The 20,356-nt window shown below is 37.0% G+C and overlaps 1 protein-coding gene across 1 annotated transcript; it reads right to left on the bottom strand.

Moving 5' to 3' along the window:
• Positions 1-126: 126 nt before the first annotated feature.
• LOC136222733 (uncharacterized) lies at positions 127-7,846 on the bottom strand. Its single transcript, XM_066010465.1, has 2 exons — positions 7,554-7,846; positions 127-441 (listed from the first exon to the last, which is right to left on the bottom strand). Exons 1-2 carry the CDS (start codon positions 7,719-7,721, stop codon positions 394-396), a joined length of 216 nt encoding a protein of 71 aa, XP_065866537.1. The 5' UTR covers positions 7,722-7,846; the 3' UTR covers positions 127-393.
• Between the last annotated feature and the right edge of the window lie 12,510 nt (positions 7,847-20,356).

Raw genomic sequence — 20,356 nt, 5'->3', positions numbered from 1 at the left:
TTTTTTTTGGATAGCAAATGCAAATGCAAATGCAAATGCAAATGCAAATGCGGCCATCCTGAGAAAGAAAGCATAAGAGGGTCAAATGATGATCCTACAAGCAAACTTAACATAAACACATAATAATTGACTGAGCAATTTTTTAAGCTATATTTGGTAGGACGTGTCAAATTTATTGTACAATTTCTACGCATTTGATATTGCATGCCTAGCCTTATAAGCAATAGTCATACATCCATTCATTGAGCATTCTCAGCAAACTGATACATTGTGAAATACAGGAGAACTCATTGCAAGCAATTCCCAGATTAAGTGAGAAAAAAAAAGGTTCTTATGGAACATCAGATCAGTTATAGTGCAGGTGCATTTTATTCAGCAATTGAATGAAGAAACTCAAAGGAACTTTCTGTATGGTCTGCCTGCATCCTCATCTTGCATGTTCTGTCAGTTCATATAACCAAAATATCAACATAATTGATAAGTTGAACACATAATCAATCCCTTTTCAACTGCAGTACAATAATCAATCACACCCAAGTTTATACATCTCTAGGTACTGCCAAAAAGGTAAAACCATATGTTCTAGGAAGCAGCAACTCTCTCTAGCCATAGAAATCAAAACTCGACAATTTATCTTCAGATGCTAAAAGACTGCTTATTTAAGTTCCACCAAAGCCTTTTTAGCCAATTATTCAATCAAATGGTGTATGCAATTTTACTTGCATTAATCCAATCCAGTCATCTCAAGCAAAAGTCTTTTGGTTTCTAACTTATGTAATATAGGTCTTAAACAATTACAGAGGGACCAGCTCACCTTTGACAGTGGAAGATAAACCCACCTATAAACTTTAGTTATGAGCTCGAACCTTAGAATAATCTATTTTGCTTTCCACTTTGCATGTAGTTTCTCGCAAATGTTAGATCTGTTGATTTTCTAACCTTGTATTTTTTTTTCTTTGAGTGGCTAACCTTATATTATAATAAAAAAAACAAACAAGCTGAAGGTGTCAAATACTTCTTCAACCAGGAACCTCCATACATGACTCAGGATTTTGGAAAATGAATCCTTAGGGATGCACACATTGTTTCCAAATATTATGAAAAGCAATGTAATCCACCAAATAGTTTTATTCCAGACCACGTGCCATTATAACTTTGATGAATTGGTCTCCAGATTTGAACTAAACCTAATATAATACCTACACAAAACCTAATATAATACCTACACATTGATCTCAAATTTCTCTTTCATACCAACGTAACTCCTTTAAAACTGCTAGAATTGTGAATCAAGTGTTCATACTAGGAAAGGTATGTTTGTTATTTTAATTATTTTATATAGTTGCCAACATAGTTGTTAAAGGTGATCGCCTGAGGCGAGAGGCGACCCAGTAGTTCCTTCCCATGCCTTCTGCACTGGAAGGCGGCTGTTATGCAGAAGGCGACCGCCTGGCCGCCGCAGGCAAGAGGCTGTCGCCTTCTGCACTCCATGAGGTAAGTTACAGATTTTCTTTAAAAAAAAATAGAAACAAATATAAAAGGGATTTTTAGGTTAAGAATCAGAAATGTTCGATTGAAAGAAGAAGCATAATAGCCACAACAGCACCAATGGATCGAGACAGAAAACTCCTCTGCACCCAACAACACGGATCGACAGAAGGCCGGCAACCACCCACCACCGATTACAGGTACTTTCTGTTTTCCTTTCTTTTATTTTTCTTTCTATACTCTTCTCCTTTGTTTTATTTTTCTTTCTATACTCTTCTACTTTCTTCTATTCTTCTTTTCTTCATCTTCATCCTACTGTTATGCTGCCAAAATTTCTACTCTTTATTATGACTTATGCAAATGTTATGCTGCCCAAATTTTGTGATTTCTGTTATTATTACTATGTTATGAGTCCGCGAATAGGATCTCGTCACGGGTCTTCCCACAATGAAATCAGATGTGGTTCCTTTGTTGGTATTTTTACCCTTCTTTGAAGGACCTATTTTCTTAACGATCATTGGTGGATTTTTTTATTTAAGAGATCACCAGCTCTTCCTGATATTTTTTTATTTAAAATTCTGCATAAGTTTATTCAATGAAAAATCCCCTTTTATAGAGGTACAATGATTCCTGGTCACACAAGGTATCCTTCCCCAAATAGGATTCTACCAAAATAGGATTCTAACTGATAAATACTAAGGATATTCCTAAATAATAATAAAAACAAGTAAATCTGCCTAATTAATAAAAGACTCCTAAACAATAAAGACTCTTAAATAATAAAAATCCCTAAATAATATATAAAACCAACTATCATAACATACTAAGTTATGAAAGTTTATGTGAAGTTTATGAAAGTGTGTGAAAGTTTATGCTAATGCTACTGTTATACAAATTTATGAATGTGTGTGAAGTGAAAATGTGTGAAAGTGTTTGAAACTGTATGAAAGTTTCTGAAAATGTATGAAACAGTGGCTTACAAGTCTAATTTTCCAAATTTTGCAGGCTTTTGGACATGAGTATTAGTAATTCTAAACATAATTATTAGACTCGTACGAGTCGTGAGTCGACTCGTACGAGTCGTGAGTCGACTCGTACGAGTCGATACGATCCAGGAGGATTTTGAGTCGACTCTATGGTCTGACTCGAAATCTTCCTGAATCGGCCATGCATAGTTATTAAAGGCGCTAGGGGTCGCATGGTGCCCGGCGATGGCGGGCAGCATAGCGAGACAAGGCGCACTTCCAAAAACGAAAATTATAAGACTATAAAACTAATATAAAAATGCAATGAATACTAAATCATGACAATATTAAGCGTAACTAAGTTTTAAAATGCAAAATAAACCCCATGTTAGAAAACTAAAGTTGAATACTAAATCCTAAGTTCTACTCCAAAACTCTCCAAATTAATCACTTTGAATTTGAATTCCCTTGGCTGTGTTTCTGTTTGAATTCGCTTTCTGTGTTTTGTTCTACTAAATTTCTTCCTCTTATAATAAGATTTTGTGGTTGCCTCTTCTAATTAATTCAAATGTATAATCTCTCTCTTCCTTTTTAATATTCTTTTTTTCTCATTTTGGACCCTTCAAAACACTTGGCTATCACAAAAACCCATAAAACTGCCCCTCACTCACCAAGGCGCACCTTAGTGTGCCTTTGGCAACTGCCCTTGGCGCAAAATGGCGCACCAGGCGCGCTCCACAACGATTGCGCCACGCCATGGGGGTGTCATGGCGCTAAGGCCAGCGCCATGCGCCATAGGCGCGCCTTTAATAACTATGCGGCCAGGACTCGGCTGAATCGTTGGTGACTCGGCCGTATCGGCCGAGTCGGTCGAGTCATGGCACTGCTTGAAAAAAAAATTTAACTTCAGACAGGGGCGGATCCAGAGGGGGCGGGGAGGGTCGGCCGACCCTCTGGCTCCGCCGGACCGGAAAGCCCCATAGAAGGGAGCTTCACTAGGATCTGCCATGGCTGGAGCCTTCCAGCCATGGTTATGTCTTTGAAGAAAATGAATTCGCGAGGAAGAAGAGACTGTTTAGATTTCTTTTTTCTTGGCAATTGACCATTATATCCCTTAGTTTTATAATTTACTACTTTCTAATTTAAAGTTAACCAAGCAACATTGACATACAGTCAGTTCAAAAATTTAGAATAATTCTTTTTTCTGGCTTTTAAATTGACAAAATCTACAGATGAGGCTCTTCACTTCAGTGGTTATGAAATAATATATGAATGTACAGTTGTTTCACATAAGTTAGGAAAGGAAAGGAAAATGGATTTTGAAACATCCATTTAGTGGAATAAATGATATTAATGTTGTATGCTTATTAAGTGATGACTCATAGTCATTGATGGTGAGAAGAAATCCTACAGGCAGGCCCTTCTATGCCAGTAGAAGTTATGAAATTTTTCTGTACTGTACGTTAAACATAAAAGATAAAAGGAATAAATTTGAATTTGAATTTTATTAGGATTGAATTAAATTTGAATTTTAATTTAAATATTTAGATGATAACTTGATATAATTTCTATTTGGATATTAAAATTTCATTTTTAGACTCATATTTATGGTTAATATTTTATTTTTTTATAATATTTTAAAATTGATCCGTATCTTACGATTCGATTCACGAGTCACGAGTCGTATCTTGATTTAACAACTATGATTCTAATACATGGAAAGTGACAACAAGAACGGATCCTTTTGGGAAGCATAGTTGTTAAAGGCGTCCCTCGAGCAAGGCTCAAGGTCTTGAGCCTTGAACCTTAAAATTGAGGCACTGTAAAAAAGGCTCTTGCCTTGTGCGCTTGGAGCCTGGCAGTTTTACTTAGGATTTTTTTTTACAGTTTTTTTTTTTAATAACAGCTTTATAGTTAGGTACTTTAGGTTAAGAAGTTAAGTATACTTGTCTTTGTGAAGTATGAAGTTAATTTGGTGTTTTTTGCATTTATGATTTAGTATTATGTTTTTATGTGGTTTTGTTTTGTTTGTGTGGTCATAAGTGTTTTTTTATGCTTAACTAGTAAAAGAGTAAATATTTTTATTTTATTTTATGTGCCTCGTGTTTCTAAGGGCGCGCGCCTCGCCTTGGGCCTTCAGCCTAGGCTCCAGGACCCCTTGGCGCCTTAGTGCGCCTTTAACAACTATGGTTGGAAGCATAGTTGTGAAAGGGTCGCCTGAGGTGAGAGGCCGCCCAGGCGTTCCTTCCCCCGCCTTCTCAACTGGAAGGCGGGCGTTATGCATAAGGCGACCGCCTGGCCACCACAGGCGAGAGGCGGTTGGAGGCGAGAGGTGGTCGCCTTCTCCACTTCAGGCCGTAAGTTGCAGTTTTTCTTGAAAAAAAATTCGAAACAAGTATAAAAGGGGTTTTTAGGTTAAAAAATCAGAAACTTTCAATTGAAAGAAGAAGAAAAAAGCAAAATAGCCACACACAGCACCGATCAATCGAGACAGAAAACTCCTCTCCACCCAACAGCCCTGATAGACAGAAGGCCGGCAACCACCCACCACCGATTACAGGTACCGTCTGTTCTCCTTTCTTTTATTTTTCTTTCTATACTGTTCTCTCTTGTCTGTTCTCCTTTGTTTTATTTTTCTTTTCATACTCTTCTACTTTCTTCTATTTTTCTTTCTCCATCTTCATCCTACTGTTATGCTGCCCAAATTTCTACTCTTTATTATGACTTATGCAAATGTTATGCTGCCCAAATTTTGTGATTTCTGTTATTATTGCTAAGTTATGAAAGTTTATGTTAAGTTTATAAAAGTGTGTGAAGTGAAAGTGTGAAGTGAAAGTGTGAAATTTTATGCTAATGATACTATTATGCAAGTTTATGAATGTGTGTGAAGTGAAAATGTGTGAAAGTGCTTGAAACTGTAAGAAAGTTTGTGAAAATGTATGAATGTGTGTGAAGTGAAAATGTGTGAGTGTTTGAAACTGTATGAAAGTTTGTGAAAATGTATGAAACAGTGGCTTACAAGTGTAATTTTCCAAATTTTGCAGGCTTTTGGACATGAGTATTAGTAATTCTAATACATCAAAAGAGACAAATCCTTGTTGGAAGTATGCGCAAGAGGTCAAGCAAGGAATTCAAATGATTCAGAAGTTAAATTAGTCAATTTGAATTATGGTTTTATTTTTTGTGTTTTTCTAATTTGTTTGTCGCCTGACGTGCAAGAGGCGGTCGCCTCGCCTCGAGGCGGTATTTTACCCTTATCGCCTCGGCTCACCTTTCGTCTTTCACAACTATGGTTGGAAGTATGTGCAAGAGGTCAAGCAGCGAATTCAAATGATCTCAGAAGTTAAACTAGTCAATTTGAGTTATGGTTTTACTTTTTTGTGTTTTTCTAATTTGTTTGATCTCCTCGCCTTGAGGCGATATTTTGCCCTTATCGCCTCGGCTCGCCTTTCGACTTTCACAACTATGGTTGCCAACTTGCCACTAAACTTATTTAGCTGGAAATAAGAAAGGGAAGAAAAAATTAATATGTTATACATTCAAGTGAAAACCTATGAGAGGAGAAGCATAGTGAGGTGCAAAAATATCAGAACTGCCGCATTGTGTAGCACTTCAATTCTGAAGCTTGAAATAAGAAAGAATAAAATATGAGAAGTTGAATAAGAATGAGGTTTTGTTTTCTTCTACAGATATCAATAGGCAGTAGAATATGGTTATAGCCTCACAAAAGATTACAGAAACCAACGTTTCTTTTGCAATCAGTTTAAAGGATACGATCAAATTTCATCTCCCAAAAGTAAGGCCAAGCAATTGAGTTCACAAGAATACCTTTGGTCATCACAAACAAGACTGCCATTTTCAGTACAGTGTACAATATGTTAACACATATATCCCTATATGCTTACATAAGTTTTTATCAATCAAAATGAAATAGAGATACCATGATGAATCCTAGTGGAATAAAGATAAAAGAAAAGAAAAAAGGTGATAGGGGGCATCTGAGTGTACTATAGGTAAAGTAGAGAGAAGATGAATATAGAAGATAGATCTTTTTTTTAAAGCATCTTTAGAATGCTACATCCTGATGCATAAGCAAGGTAAGCATGTGAATAATTTCTGCTGCTAACGGTTCAACCTAGATGGAGCTTAAGGAGGCTCCAAAATCCGGGGAAAGACAAGAAGAAATGCCAGGTTGCCTCATGAGATGATGAGAATCAATGGGTAGGATGGAAGTCTTTCCAATCGATAGGTAGAATAAGAATAGGACCTATAGATTAAATATATTTTATCTCATTTATATAAGCAGTGGAAATAGAAGAGTTCATAGGAAACTAACCCTTTCAAGTCCCATCCCCTCTTACATTTTCCTTCCTACCAAACAGACTTCATAGGAAACTAACCCTTTCAAGTCCCATTCCCTCTTACATTTTCCTTCCTACCAAACAAATAGGGATGTACTTTGTCGAACTCCATTCCTTTCCCTCTATTTTTTGAGTTCAAATATTCTAAAATGGCAAGTTATAGGGGATATGGTAAAAAGACATGTATTTGACATTATAATAATCCAATTCCAATACAAGAAGATGATATCCATACTCCATGAATTTATTGGCAGGTGTTAAGGGTCACCTCACAGAACTTCTGTGAACAATAAAAATTTTCCCTAACACATTAGTATCATCTGTTTGATTTAAAGTATGACTTCACATATTTTATGCTTACGATTACCATACCTTGCTCAATCTAACTTTGTTTTAAGAATAATTCCCTGAGAACCTTGAACCAATCTAAAAATCATGAAATCGACAAAATATGCGAAAATGCATAGTAGAATTCAAGCCCACAAATGCTCCATTATTCTAATTTAAAACTCCAAATCAAGCTCGAAAACTCCTCTCCCCAAACATGGTAAAGGAAATCATAAAAACTCACATGCACTACGACCAAAGCTTCGGAAAGTAATTAACATGTAATACAATTAAAAGTGAATTGGGTCGAATCCCAACTAAAAACATTGATCTATTTAGGTTAACCTAAATTTGCAAGACGATAAGATAGAAGATTTGTATAAGTAGATTAAACAAAGAGAGAGGAATTTACGAATTCTTTGACGATGCCCTTGTAGACCAAGATGGGAACAGCGATGCCGAAAAGGCCAATGAGAGCAAAGTTGCGACGAGTCCAGCGGAAATTATGTTCCAGATTCTCTCGAGCAGATCCCCAGTCCTCAATGAACTTGTTCTTGTTTACCTCCATTCCTCCCCCCATTTTATTTCCTTTTCCTTTCCTTGAACTTGCCTTTATCGTCTTTACTTCTTACTATGATCTCGTCTCTCTTGTATTTTTCATCGGTTTTGGGTATTTTGACGGCTTTTCTTCGGACGCTGCGAATAAGTCTACTGTTTGGTTATTTGGATTATAATATTCGGAAATCCGTTACTTTCGTTCTTGCGCTACCCTAGGTGCAACCTACCTTTGATATACTCTATTTGCAACCAACACCCAATCAAAATTTGAGCTTTGATTTGATTTTTTTTTTATTATCTAAAACGTATAAATATCGAAACAGATGCTCGAAATGTAGTTTCTTTATCTTTTGAAAAGAAGGAGAATTGTATTAATCTAAGAAATCTGTCACATTACAAAGGAAATGAGGAGAATAAAAATCATTCTCCTCTAGTTGAAACACTAGCTACTGCTCTAGTAAGAGTATGAGCTATGAGATTAGATACTCGTCAAGCAAAACCTACAGAATACTTATTATTATTAAGATTTTAGAGTACAGAGTTGCAGTCTTGGATAACCAGAAAAAAGGGGAAAGAGCTCACGAAGTGTTAGTCAATGATTGTACTATCATATAGGAGTCGGACTCTACCTGTACGTTCTGCCATCCATGCACTTTAATCCAGAAGAGAGCCTCACGGAGTGATAAGGCCTCAGCCATTGACGCCTCAAATGAACCCAAGAGAACTCCATTTCTTACAGTCAGAATCACGTTCATCCCGTAGTACACAGCCATAAACCGTAATTCCAAGCTCATCAAACACAACAACACCAATATTCAGCTTAGTAAAACCAAGGGGCGGACGAGACCAGGATGTCGTGTGAAGGGGTTGTGCAGTCGTCAGAAGAATTCAGGATTGTTGTGCCTTTTTCCAAGCCTCTAAACGAGATGCAACAGTATGAAAAAAGATCAGTGCAGGTGCTAAATGGTTGTTCCATGTGAGATCAGTGCGGTTCAGCCAGATTATCCAACAAAGCATAGTTTCAGTTGCAGCAATTTGGCGTGACAAAGTTAAAACGAACTTCCAAAAGGTGATGAAGATATTGAATTAAAACTGACATGCCTTAGCGTCGACTGGACCCAAACACCCCGTGCATAAGAGCATCCAACCAAATCATGAAAATCGTCCTCGCTCTCACAACCATATGCTTAACAGATCTCCGTTATCAAAACCCGTCAAGCTCGTAATGCCATCCTTGATGGAAAACAGTTTGCCAAGATCCTCTAAATTAGATTTCGAACTTTAGACGGCACATGGAGGTTCTAGGTCGAGCTCTAAATAGGGTCCGCCTATTGAGCGTGGTGACTACGAGAGATTTGCATCAGTAAGCGACACCCACTCTTCACCATATATACTCCCTATTGTTCACCATACCAGTACCATGCATGCAGTTGTGGTCATCTACTCAACGGAATTTGTGAGACTAACTGCTGGTCTGGAGGTGTGAAGATACCCCTCATAAGGTCTGTGTCCAAAGAATGCCCATTTTCCTCTCTCAAATCAGACACTAGTGTAATTTCCAGCCCAACTAGTAGGGAACTGTCCACATAAGGATTGACAGTGTTGGGTAGCCATGGGTCATGCCAGATATAAGTTTTAGCTCTCGTCCCTATTAACATATGAGAACCCGATACAACAAGCTGGTGGGCAGCTATGACACTCCTCCATATATAACTTTGGTTAGCCTTCAGCAAAGCCTGATGCGCCCGCGGTAGAGGTGTGTGGAATGTGTGATATATGGGTGAAATATATAAGTATGTGTAAGGTGTTATGTGTGCAATTGAACTCTACTAGACGCGGCTACGTAGGGGCAAGTGTACCATGTCGTATCAAGTAATAATCTGGTTAAGACTGGGTATCGAATCCACGGGATTTATAACCACAAGTATTAAACTACTCGGTTCTATTCGTTATCTAGGCGGTGAATACTTTAGGTTGGTTTGGGTGACAACTACAAACTACTCCTAAACTATGGTGAGACAGACTTTATATAACCGAAACTCTATGGGTTACGATAAGTTATAAATATAAAGAGCAATGACTCCGAACATATACGATTGATACTTTACTCTTACAAAGACGACTACGTGTAGACCGACCGGCCCGTGAAGTGCTTAGATTATGTGATTTCTAGTCAAGGTGTGTCTAATACTGGGGATCAGAAACTAGGGCCCGTAAGTTCCGTGGCTTGTCAATTCCTACGGTTTCCGGTGTGTTACTTCCGGTAGGGCAGCACCTATATGGTTCCCTAAAGATGACCCGTGAAAAGGCACCGGGTATCATGTCCCCTTACACAATAATCAATTACGAATATCAAAGCAAGTAGTAAACATCAACACGTATAGAGAAACGGGAATTGCAATTCATATATTATAAATATGGAATGGAAAGAATATGAATACAACCAAGCCTAGTACATAGGAAGAGTGCAAGCTAATTAGCAAGAAAGAAGGGAAGAATCAGCCCTTGAAACTAGCTAACCGGACTCAAGGTCGTCTCTTAGGTCTTGGAGGTGGAACTTCTCGAGCTTGGTGGAAGAGGATGGAATGTAACTTTGACGGAGTGACGAGATAAGCGAACAAGCTCTCAAAGTGATAGAGTTTAGTAACATAAAAATCTGAATGAGGAAATGAGTGCTAATCACTCTTATTTATACACATCAAGCTCAGGGGTAAAATCATAATTACACAAGTTACAAGTAAGAGTTCACACTATTTTTGCAGGTTTCACAAGGCACGCCCTGCATGAAGGGTGGTATGTTGGAAAAATAGGCTAACGTATAGCAGCGGAAATATAAAAAATTTAACCTAACCGTTATTTCATATAAAGAGGGATAAGAAGAAATACCTTTTAGATGTTCTATCTACCGTTGCAAACGAAGTGCCCACAACTTCATAAGAGATAGAAATTGTCTACCAATCTGCCCCTACCCGACAATACTTTCCAGACCTCCGAACGACAATCCGAACAGTGGAAACGTGGAAGAGTATGTCTAGAAGCTCCTGTCCAAAAATCGCGACGATCAGACGGTTCAATCTCCGGGAATCCACGAAATCGTGAACTGACCTGATGTAGGAGTAGTAAAACGAATTTCTCCCTTTTGTTTGTTTTTCTTCTTTCATGAACACAACAAAACAAAACAAGTAAACGATCAGAAATCAACCGATGAATAGCAACCAAAATAGATTGCCTCTAATTAATCAACACAAGATCAAGGATAAAGAGAAAGAGATGAAAATCAATTGAACGGAAGGAAGCGGTGAAATCTCATCCTCGGCTAAGGGGATTTCGAATTCTCTCTCCTGGAATCAATAATGGATTTCGAAAATCCCTAGTAGGGGGTATTTATAATCTCTTGTATCTAAACCCTAGTTAGATAGAATTAGGTTTCTTGAATAAGAATTCAATTCGGAATAGAATTCTTAAATATTATCTATTAATATATCTAAATATAAAAGATAATAATCAATAACCTTATTGGATAATAATAGGAGTAATATAATCTAATTAAAACTCCTAACTTATTTATCCTTTAATTAATTTAATTCATAATCCTAATCTAATTAGGATTAATAAAATCAAACTAATTATTTATGTATTTGCATACATAAATCGCCCCCCTCTATTACTAGGCCTTATTGAGCTCAGTTGGGCTTCCGTCAATTAATTAACATCTGTCTCTCTTTTGGGTTCCAAGTCTTATATGTGACCCATTAGGTTCTTATTGCTTTTAGCCGTATGCAACTTATTAAAATTAATTTTCAAAGAATTATATTTTAATCTTTGCATAACGGAATGATGTACAGAGTATGTGATTAGCAAGTCCGTAATCATTCCCCTAGAGCTATAAGAAGATAGGTTGATTCTGTCGTTGACCTTTCAGTATTAGTTACAGTATAATTCGATCCTTTATCAACTACGTCCTTGAACTGAATCTTATGACTATGGATAATGTCAAGTCACATATAGCGAGACGTTCGTTTTACTTGTACAGGCCGAGTCAACTCAAAATAGATAGGTTAAGTGAAATCTGTATTTCAAGTCTTAAGCTACCACCTTGCAAGGATTTAGAGTCGAGTCTTCCACAAGCGATCCATGGACATATCTCACATTTATCGGGAGCGATAAATGCTCAATCCAATATATAACGATCCCGCAATCACTTCCTGTGATACCCAACGTCTACTGTTCACACCCCAGAGTCATCTCTGTTAAGGATCGTGTTACACCAGAGTCAAAGCGTCACATTCCGTAATCCAGAATACCAATTAATATTCCTTTGAGTCTGAGGATTATTTACACCTATTAATACCAATGAGATGAACAGGTGACAAGGATGAATCTACCCATCCTGTTATCTCAAGTCGGGTCCCCAATCCTAATGAACTACTTTTCATCGGATCCATGTAACTGTCCAGATATATGTATATATGAAGCTTGTGAGATCAGCTTTCTGTCGGACAGAAGACATTGTTACATGCAAGTCTCAACAGTGATATATCAATCCTAAACATATCATTTGACTTGGGGTGGTTTTAAGTTTATTAGTTTATTATAAAGTTTTGTCTCACTTCATGCTTGTATGAACACTTTATAATCACTTTAAAACAAACTTACGGATTTCCTTTTATTAGACTTTATTTAGTGCTTAAAAGGGATTGCCTTTATATAGTTATAAAACATATATCTCATTAAAACAAATGATATAAAGAACAATTCATTTATATTAAGTTTGTATCCTAGAACAATTGTCTATAGGACACTAAACCCCAACATACTCCCACTTGGACTAAAGCCAATTGTTTCTAAAACTTATCCCAGTAGAAGTTAGATGACGATCATGTACTCTCTGGGTTAAGGGCTTTGTCAACGGATCTGCAACGTTGTCCTCTGTAGGTACTCTTTCTATTCTCACATCTCCTCTAGCCACAATCTGTCTTACGATGTGGTATCGCTTTAGGTAATGCTTGGATGCATTATGAGGTCGTGGTTCCTTTGCTTGCGCAATGGCTCCATTGTTATCACAATACAGTGTAATGGGATTTACAATGTCAGGCACCACACCAAGTTCTGTAATGAACTTTCTAATCCAAACCGCTTCCTTTGCTGCTTCCGCAGCTGCGATATACTCTGACTCGGTCGTAGAGAAAGCTACGCTTCCCTGTTTGGAACTCTTCCAACTGACCGCGCCCCCATTCAAGATAAACAGTTATCCTGATTGGGATTTAAAATCATTCTCATCTGTGAGATGACTTGCATCTGAAAATTCTTCTATTTTCAGATCACCTTCTCCGTACACTAGGAACATATCTTTAGTTCTTCTAAAGTACTTAAGAATGTTCTTGACGGTAATCCAATGCTCGTCTCCCGGATTTCCTTGGTAACGACTCGTTATACTTAACGCGAATGCTACGTCAGGTCTAGTGCATAGCATAGCATACATAATCGAACCGATTGCGCTGGCGTACGGGACTACAGCCATGCATCTTTTGTCATCATCGGTTTTAGGACATTGATGATTGTTTAAATTTACTCCATGTAGCATGGGTAAGTTACCTCGTTTCGATTCAAGCATGCTAAACCGATTTAGCACATTTTCAATGTATGTAGCCTATGAAAGACCAAGCAGTCTTCTCGATCTATCTCTGTAGATCTTTATACCAAGTATATAAACTGCTTCACCAAGGTCTTTCATTGAGAAGTTACCAGATAACCATACTTTTACCGACTGTAGTAGAGCAATGTCATTTCCCATTAATAATATATCGTCTACATATAGTATGAGAAATGCTATAGAGCTCCCACTTGCTTTCTTGTAAATGCAAGCTTCTTCGCAATTTTGTTCGAAACCAAATTGTTTTATGGTTTCGTCAAAACGCTTATTCCAGCTTTTCAATGCTTGCTTGAGTCCATAAATGGATCTCTGAAGTTTGCAAACTTTGTTTGCATCCTTTGATATGAAACCTTCAGGTTGCATCATATATACATCCTCAAGCAGGTTTCCGTTTAGGAAAGCTGTTTTCACATCCATTTGCCAAATCTCATAATCGCAGTGAGCGGCAATAGCAAGCATGATTCTGATTGATTTGGACATAGCCACAGGAGAGAAAGTTTCGTCATAATCAATTCATTGCTTCTGACAATATCCTTTCGCTACTAACCTAGCTTTGTAGGTGCTAACCTTTCCATCCATGTCTGTCTTCTTTTTGAAGATCCATCTGCACCCAATGGGTTTTATCCCTTCGGGTGGATCAACCAAAGTCCACACTTGGTTAGTATACATGGAATCCATTTCAGAATCCATGGCCTCAAGCCATGCTTTAGAATCTGGACTAGTAAGAGCCTCTTCGTAGTTTTCGGGTTCGTCATCTAACACGGGAACCTCATTATCATCTCCCACTAGAAAACCATATCTAACTGGGAGTTCACGAACTCTTTGTGATCTACGAATAGGTGGCACTAGAGTCTCATCTAATGGGACTTCTTCGGGCACCTCAACCGCCTCCGTTGTTTCAATCGGTGTTTCTTCTTCTTGAACTTCTTCAAGTTCAATCATGCTTCCCTTTTGTGTTTCTTCGAGAAACTCTTTCTCTAAGAAGGTTGCGTGCTTGGATACTATTACTTTCTGATCATCTGGATGATAGAAGTAATATCCCATAGTTTCCTTAGGGTATCCAATGAAGAAACAATTATCAGATTTCGAATCTAGTTTATCGGACGCAATGCGTTTGACAAATGCTGAACAACCCCATACTCTCATAAATGAAAACACGGGTTTCCTACCAATGAACAATTCATATGGTGTGGAACTAGCGGATTTAGTTGGTACTCGATTTATGGTGAAGAGGGCAGTTTCTAAGGCATAGCCCTAGAACGTCTTTGGAAGTAAGGTCATGCTCATCATGGATCGTACCATATCTAGTAGGGGTACGGTTTCTCCTCTCGGATACACCATTGTGTTGTGGTGTATAGGGAGGTGTCCATTGTGAGCATATCCCACATTCAGTTAGATAATTCAGAAAATCATCTGAAAGATATTCGCCACCTCGATCAGATCGAAGCGTCTTTATTTTCTTTCCTAATTGATTTTCTACTTCATTCTTGAAGCATTTGAATTTCTCAAAAGCTTCTGATTTGTGTTTCATCAAGTAGATGTAACCATATCGGGTATGGTCATCTATGAAGCTTATGAAGAATCTGAATCCTCCTCTTGCTTGGACTGCCATAGGACCGCATACATCTGAATGAATAAGTCATAGAATGTCTGATACACGCTCACCTTTATTGCTAAAGGGTGTCTTTGTCATTTTACCTTTTAAACATGATTCGCATGTTTCCAATGATTCAGGATCAATTGAATTTATAAGCCCATCTTGATGTAGCTTAAGCATGCGTCTTTTGTTTATATGGCCTAAACGACAATGCCACAAGTAAGTTGAATCATCTAGCTTATGTCTTTTGGTATCAATTGCGAAAACAGAAATTTTGTCATCTAACACATAAATCCCATTTTGTGATATTCCTGAAAAATAGAAGATCGAATCTCTATAAAAATCGCAACGTCTGTCTTTTATTGAAATATGAAAAGCCGTCGTCAACAAGGCGGCTAATAGAAATAATATTTCTAGATATTCCTGGAATATCCTCAGGCTGCATCCGGTATCAAGTACCAAAAGATTCAGACTGTGAAATTTCAATATAAAACATACCAGATGTTGAAGTCCCAGCTTCTTCCCCTTTTGAGGAAGGCTAGGTACACCAACAGTTTCCTTTCTAATGCCCGTCTTTACTACAGAAGTGGCACTCTCCTTTGGGCTTCTTCACTTCCTTTCCCTTAGTTTTGTTGGGCACGGCTTTCTTACCTTTCTTGGGATATTTAGGATTGGGAGAATTCCCTTTCCTCTTCTTTGATCCCTCTATGACAAAGGCCGGTATGGCTTTGTCTTTCTTCATATTGGGCTCAACTGACTTGAGCATATTTGCAAGCTCTTCAAGAGAGGTTTGCAAGTCATTCATCTAATAGTTCATGATAAACTGTGAATAACTCTCTGGGAGGGATTGAAGAATTAAGTCTACCCTTAATTCGTTATCCATCACAAATCCAATACTAGAAAGTTTGGTAATGTAGCCAATCATCTTGACACAATGTGTCATGACAGATGTGCCCTCTTGCATCCTGCAACGATATAGCAACTTGGATATCTCGTAGCGTTCGCACCTGGTCTGTTTCCCAAACAATTCCTTTAGGTGCATGATGATGGAATAGGCATCCATTTCCTCATGTTGCCTTTGTAATTCCGGTGTCATCGATGCAAGTATGATGCATTCAGCATGATCATCATCAGCCTTGTACTTCTGGTAAGCATCAATTTCCTCAATGGGAGCATCATCAGCAGGGACAGGGGGTATCGATGTATCAAGTACATACCCTATTTTATTGAACTTCAAAACGATTTTGAGGTTACGAAACCAGTCGGTGAAGTTTGAACCATTCAATTTGTTATCGGTAAGAATGTTTTGCAGATTGGTGTTAGTCATGATTTTAAGAGTGTTTTAATTTAAAATTTGAGATGTGAGAAAGAGTAAACGTATGTTATTCATTTGCTTTAAAGTATATCAATCTAAAATTATAGGCCTTTTAGTTTATTTTAGATTGCTCCCACTATTTTGCCAAATTAATAGCCCTCCATATTAATTCGAAGAATTTCACAAATCCTTTAGTGAGCTAGGATCCTAACTCCTGAGATTTCGCATTGAGTTTGCTCAACAAGCTAATCTCATTCGTTAGGTAGATTCATGTAATCAATCACATCTTTAATGTGATTCCTAGGTTATTGGGTTACTAACCACATTAGTAACTAATATGCTATTCACATTAATCCCAACCATATTGTCCATTAGTTTATGACAACATGAGTTTGCTCATCCAATTATCATAATCTAATTTAAGTATTACCCCATATTCATGAAAAGTAATTTTCGATAATTCAGGTGTTACCGTAAGACCCCGAGCTTGAGTTTGCTCAACAACCCAAAGGCCCCCAGTACTGCCGGCTGAATTATAATATTAGGGAGGGGCAACCGATTTTAATAACTTGTTTATTTACTTAACTTTTTAATGAGGGATTTTATTTTAGGTCTCATGATCTAACTTAGTCTTGATTTGCTTTAGCATACATCAGACACATACATTCACATACATTGGCGTTATGGACATATCATCTAAATTATTTCGTCGAGCCAGAGACGGAATAAAAGGGCAAACCTAAGGAAATACTAACTATTACATATTTCTCTTTAGGTCCTCCATCTTCTCCATGGGGCCTTGAAATTACATATTAATTTCTATACTACTAAAGAAAACTTCAATTGAATTGAAGGGAATTAGATGAGAGGAGAAATTACAATAGATAGTAGAAAGGCAGGACTCGCAGTCCCTATTTCAAAAATACCAAAAGACTAAAAGAGGGTCCAAATATGTCAATAACTCCAAACATGCATAGACTCAATTAAATAAATTTAATTGGTTGATTACATAACTATTTTATGTAATATTTAGGTTAATCACATTAACTTATTAAATTAACTTTCATCCAATTTTACTTCTAATAGTTTCGTATCTTTATATTAATCCTTAGATTAATATAACTATACAAAACGTCAATTATGCATGTCCCAATTATTTTGATTTCAATTCATTTAACATTTTGATTTACAAATTGGTAAAACAAACTTTTAAACAAATTTTCATTCGATAATCAAAACAGAAAACTATCAATTTCTGAAACATATATATTCAAATATATATAAAAACCGATTTTAAACAATTTAAAATTCAAGTGGGTCTCGGGCCGGGCCCGAGGGTGGGCTGCTGCCGATTGGCAGCAGCCCTAGGACGGCTGAACCGCCGCTGCCTTGCGGCACCGGCGGCCAGACGCCGCACGCGGCTGCTGCCGCGAGGCAGCAGCCGCGCGACAGCGGCCAGTCGCGCCGCGAGGCGCGACTCGAGCTGCTGTCGCAATTTTTTTTTATAATAATTTTAAATATATATATATATATATATATATATATCAGTTCTAAAACGGTTTTAAAACGATTTTCAGAAAGTAGGAAAAACTACTATAGATTTCCGTTTTATCTTTAGAATTAATAAAACTGATTTTATCAATCTAACTATAAAACTAATAGATTTTGTTATGATGATTATCAACCAAAATAATTAGGAACATACGCATAATCTATTTTAATTAACAATTAATTAAAACTTATTTATCTTTAGAATTAATTAATCAAAACAATTTGTTAATTAATCCTAATTATAAATATTTATTCCATCCTATTGAAAAACTTTTAAATTTTCATATATGAAATAACGGATTTAACGATGTCTCTGATACCACAGTTGGAAAAATAGGCCCACAACTTCATAAGAGATAGAAACTGTCTACCAATCTTCCCCTACCCGAAAATACTTTTCAGACATCCGAACGACAATCCGAACGGTGGAAACGTGGAAGAATATGTCTAGAAGCTCATGTCCAAAAATCGCGACGATCCGACGGTTCAATCTCCGGGAATCCACGAAATCGTGAACTGACCTGATGTAGGAGTAGTAAAACGAATTTCTCCCTTTTGTTTGTTTTTCTTCTTTCATGAACACAACAAAACAAAACAAGTAAACGATCAGAAATCAACCGATGAATAGCAACCAAAATAGATTGCCTCTAATTAATCAACACAAGATCAAGGATAAAGAGAAAGAGATGAAAATCAATTGAACGGAAGGAAGCGGTGAAATCTCATCCTCGGCTAAGGGGATTTCGAATTCTCTCTCCTGGAATCAATAATGGATTTCGAAAATCCCTAGTAGGGGGTATTTATAATCTCTTGTATCTAAACCCTAGTTAGATAGAATTAGGTTTCTTGAATAAGAATTCAATTCGGAATAGAATTCTTAAATATTATCTATTAATATATCTAAATATAAAAGATAATAATCAATAACCTTATTGGATAATAATAGGAGTAATATAATCTAATTAAAACTCCTAACTTATTTATCCTTTAATTAATTTAATTCATAATCCTAATCTAATTGGGATTAATAAAATCAAACTAATTATTTATGTATTTGCATACATAAATCGCCCCCCTCTATTACTGGGCCTTATTGGGCTCAGTTGGGCTTCCGTCAATTAATTAACATCTGTCTCTCTTTTGGGTTCCAAGTCTTATGTGTGACCCATTAGGTTCTTATTGCTTCTAGCCGTATGCAACTTATTAAAATTAATTTTCAAAGAATTATATTTTAATCTTTGCATAACGGAATGATGTACAGAGTATGTGATTAGCAAGTCCGTAATCATTCCCCTAGAGCTATAAGAAGACAGGTTGATTCTGTCGTTGACCTTTCAGTATTAGTTACAGTATAATTCGATCCTTTATCAACTACGTCCTTGAACTGAATCTTATGACTATGGATAATGTCAAGTCACATATAGCGAGACGTTCGTTTTACTTGTACAGGCCGAGTCAACTCAAAATAGATAGGTTAAGTGAAATCTGTATTTCAAGTCTTAAGCTACCACCTTGTAAGGATTTAGAGTCGAGTCTTCCACAAGCGATCCATGGACATATCTCCCATTTATCGGGAGCGATAAATGCTCAATCCAATATATAACGATCCCGCAATCACTTCCTGTGATACCCAACGTCTACTGTTCACACCCCAGAGTCATCTATGTTAAGGATCATGTTACACGAGAGTCAAAGCGTCACATTCCGTAATCCAGAATACCAATTAATATTCCTTTGAGTCTGAGGATTATTTACACCTATTAATACCAATGAGATGAACAGGTGACAAGGATGAATCTACCCATCCTGTTATCTCAAGTCGGGTCCCCAATCCTAATGAACTACTTTTCATCGGATCCATGTAACTATCCAGATATATGTATATATGAAGCTTGTGAGATCAGCTTTCTGTCGGACAGAAGACATTGTTACATGCAAGTCTCAACAGTGATATATCAATCCTAAACATATCACTTGACTTGGTGTGGTTTTAAGTTTATTAGTTTATTATAAAGTTTTGTCTCACTTCATGCTTGTATGAACACTTTATAATCACTTTAAAACAAACTTACGGATTTCCTTTTATTAGACTTTATTTAGTGCTTAAAAGGGATTGCCTTTATATAGTTATAAAACATATATCTCATTAAAACAAATGATATAAAGAACAATTCATTTATATTAAGTTTGTATCCTAGAACAATTGTCTATAGGACACTAAACCCCAACATGGTACGCCCCGCGTCTTTGCCAAACTAGCCCATTCCGTTGATAATTTCTTCCGCGTGGACCAGATTCAGACTTGTTGACTCAACCATGCTCCGCGTAGACTAGAGTACGCCCTGTTGGGGTTTATGTCCTATAGACAATTGTTTTAGGATATAAATATTAATGAATAAATTATTTATTTAATCATTTGTTTAATCAGATATATAGCATTAAAATGTAACTATATATAAAGGCACAAATATTTCATAAAGAAAGTAACCCTAAGTTTATTTAAGTAGTTATAAAATGTTCATACAAGCATGAAGTGAGACT

Source organism: Euphorbia lathyris, chromosome 3 (assembly GCF_963576675.1).
Source record: "Euphorbia lathyris chromosome 3, ddEupLath1.1, whole genome shotgun sequence".
In the NCBI taxonomy this organism is placed as follows: Eukaryota; Viridiplantae; Streptophyta; class Magnoliopsida; order Malpighiales; family Euphorbiaceae; genus Euphorbia; species Euphorbia lathyris.
Note: the sequence above shows the minus strand (reverse complement) of the source record. Positions and strands in the feature narration are given on the sequence as shown.

What these genes read in the sequence shown, in the direction of transcription:
- LOC136222733 (XM_066010465.1), bottom strand. Translation starts at nt 7,721, where the DNA reads ATGGGGGGAGGAATGGAGGTAAACAAGAACAAGTTCATTGAGGACTGG. An exon ending in AGGGCATCGTCAAAGAATTC is followed by an intron (nt 442 to 7,553) that starts GTAAATTCCTCT and finishes ATGAACTGACAG; the next exon opens with AACATGCAAGATGAGGATGC.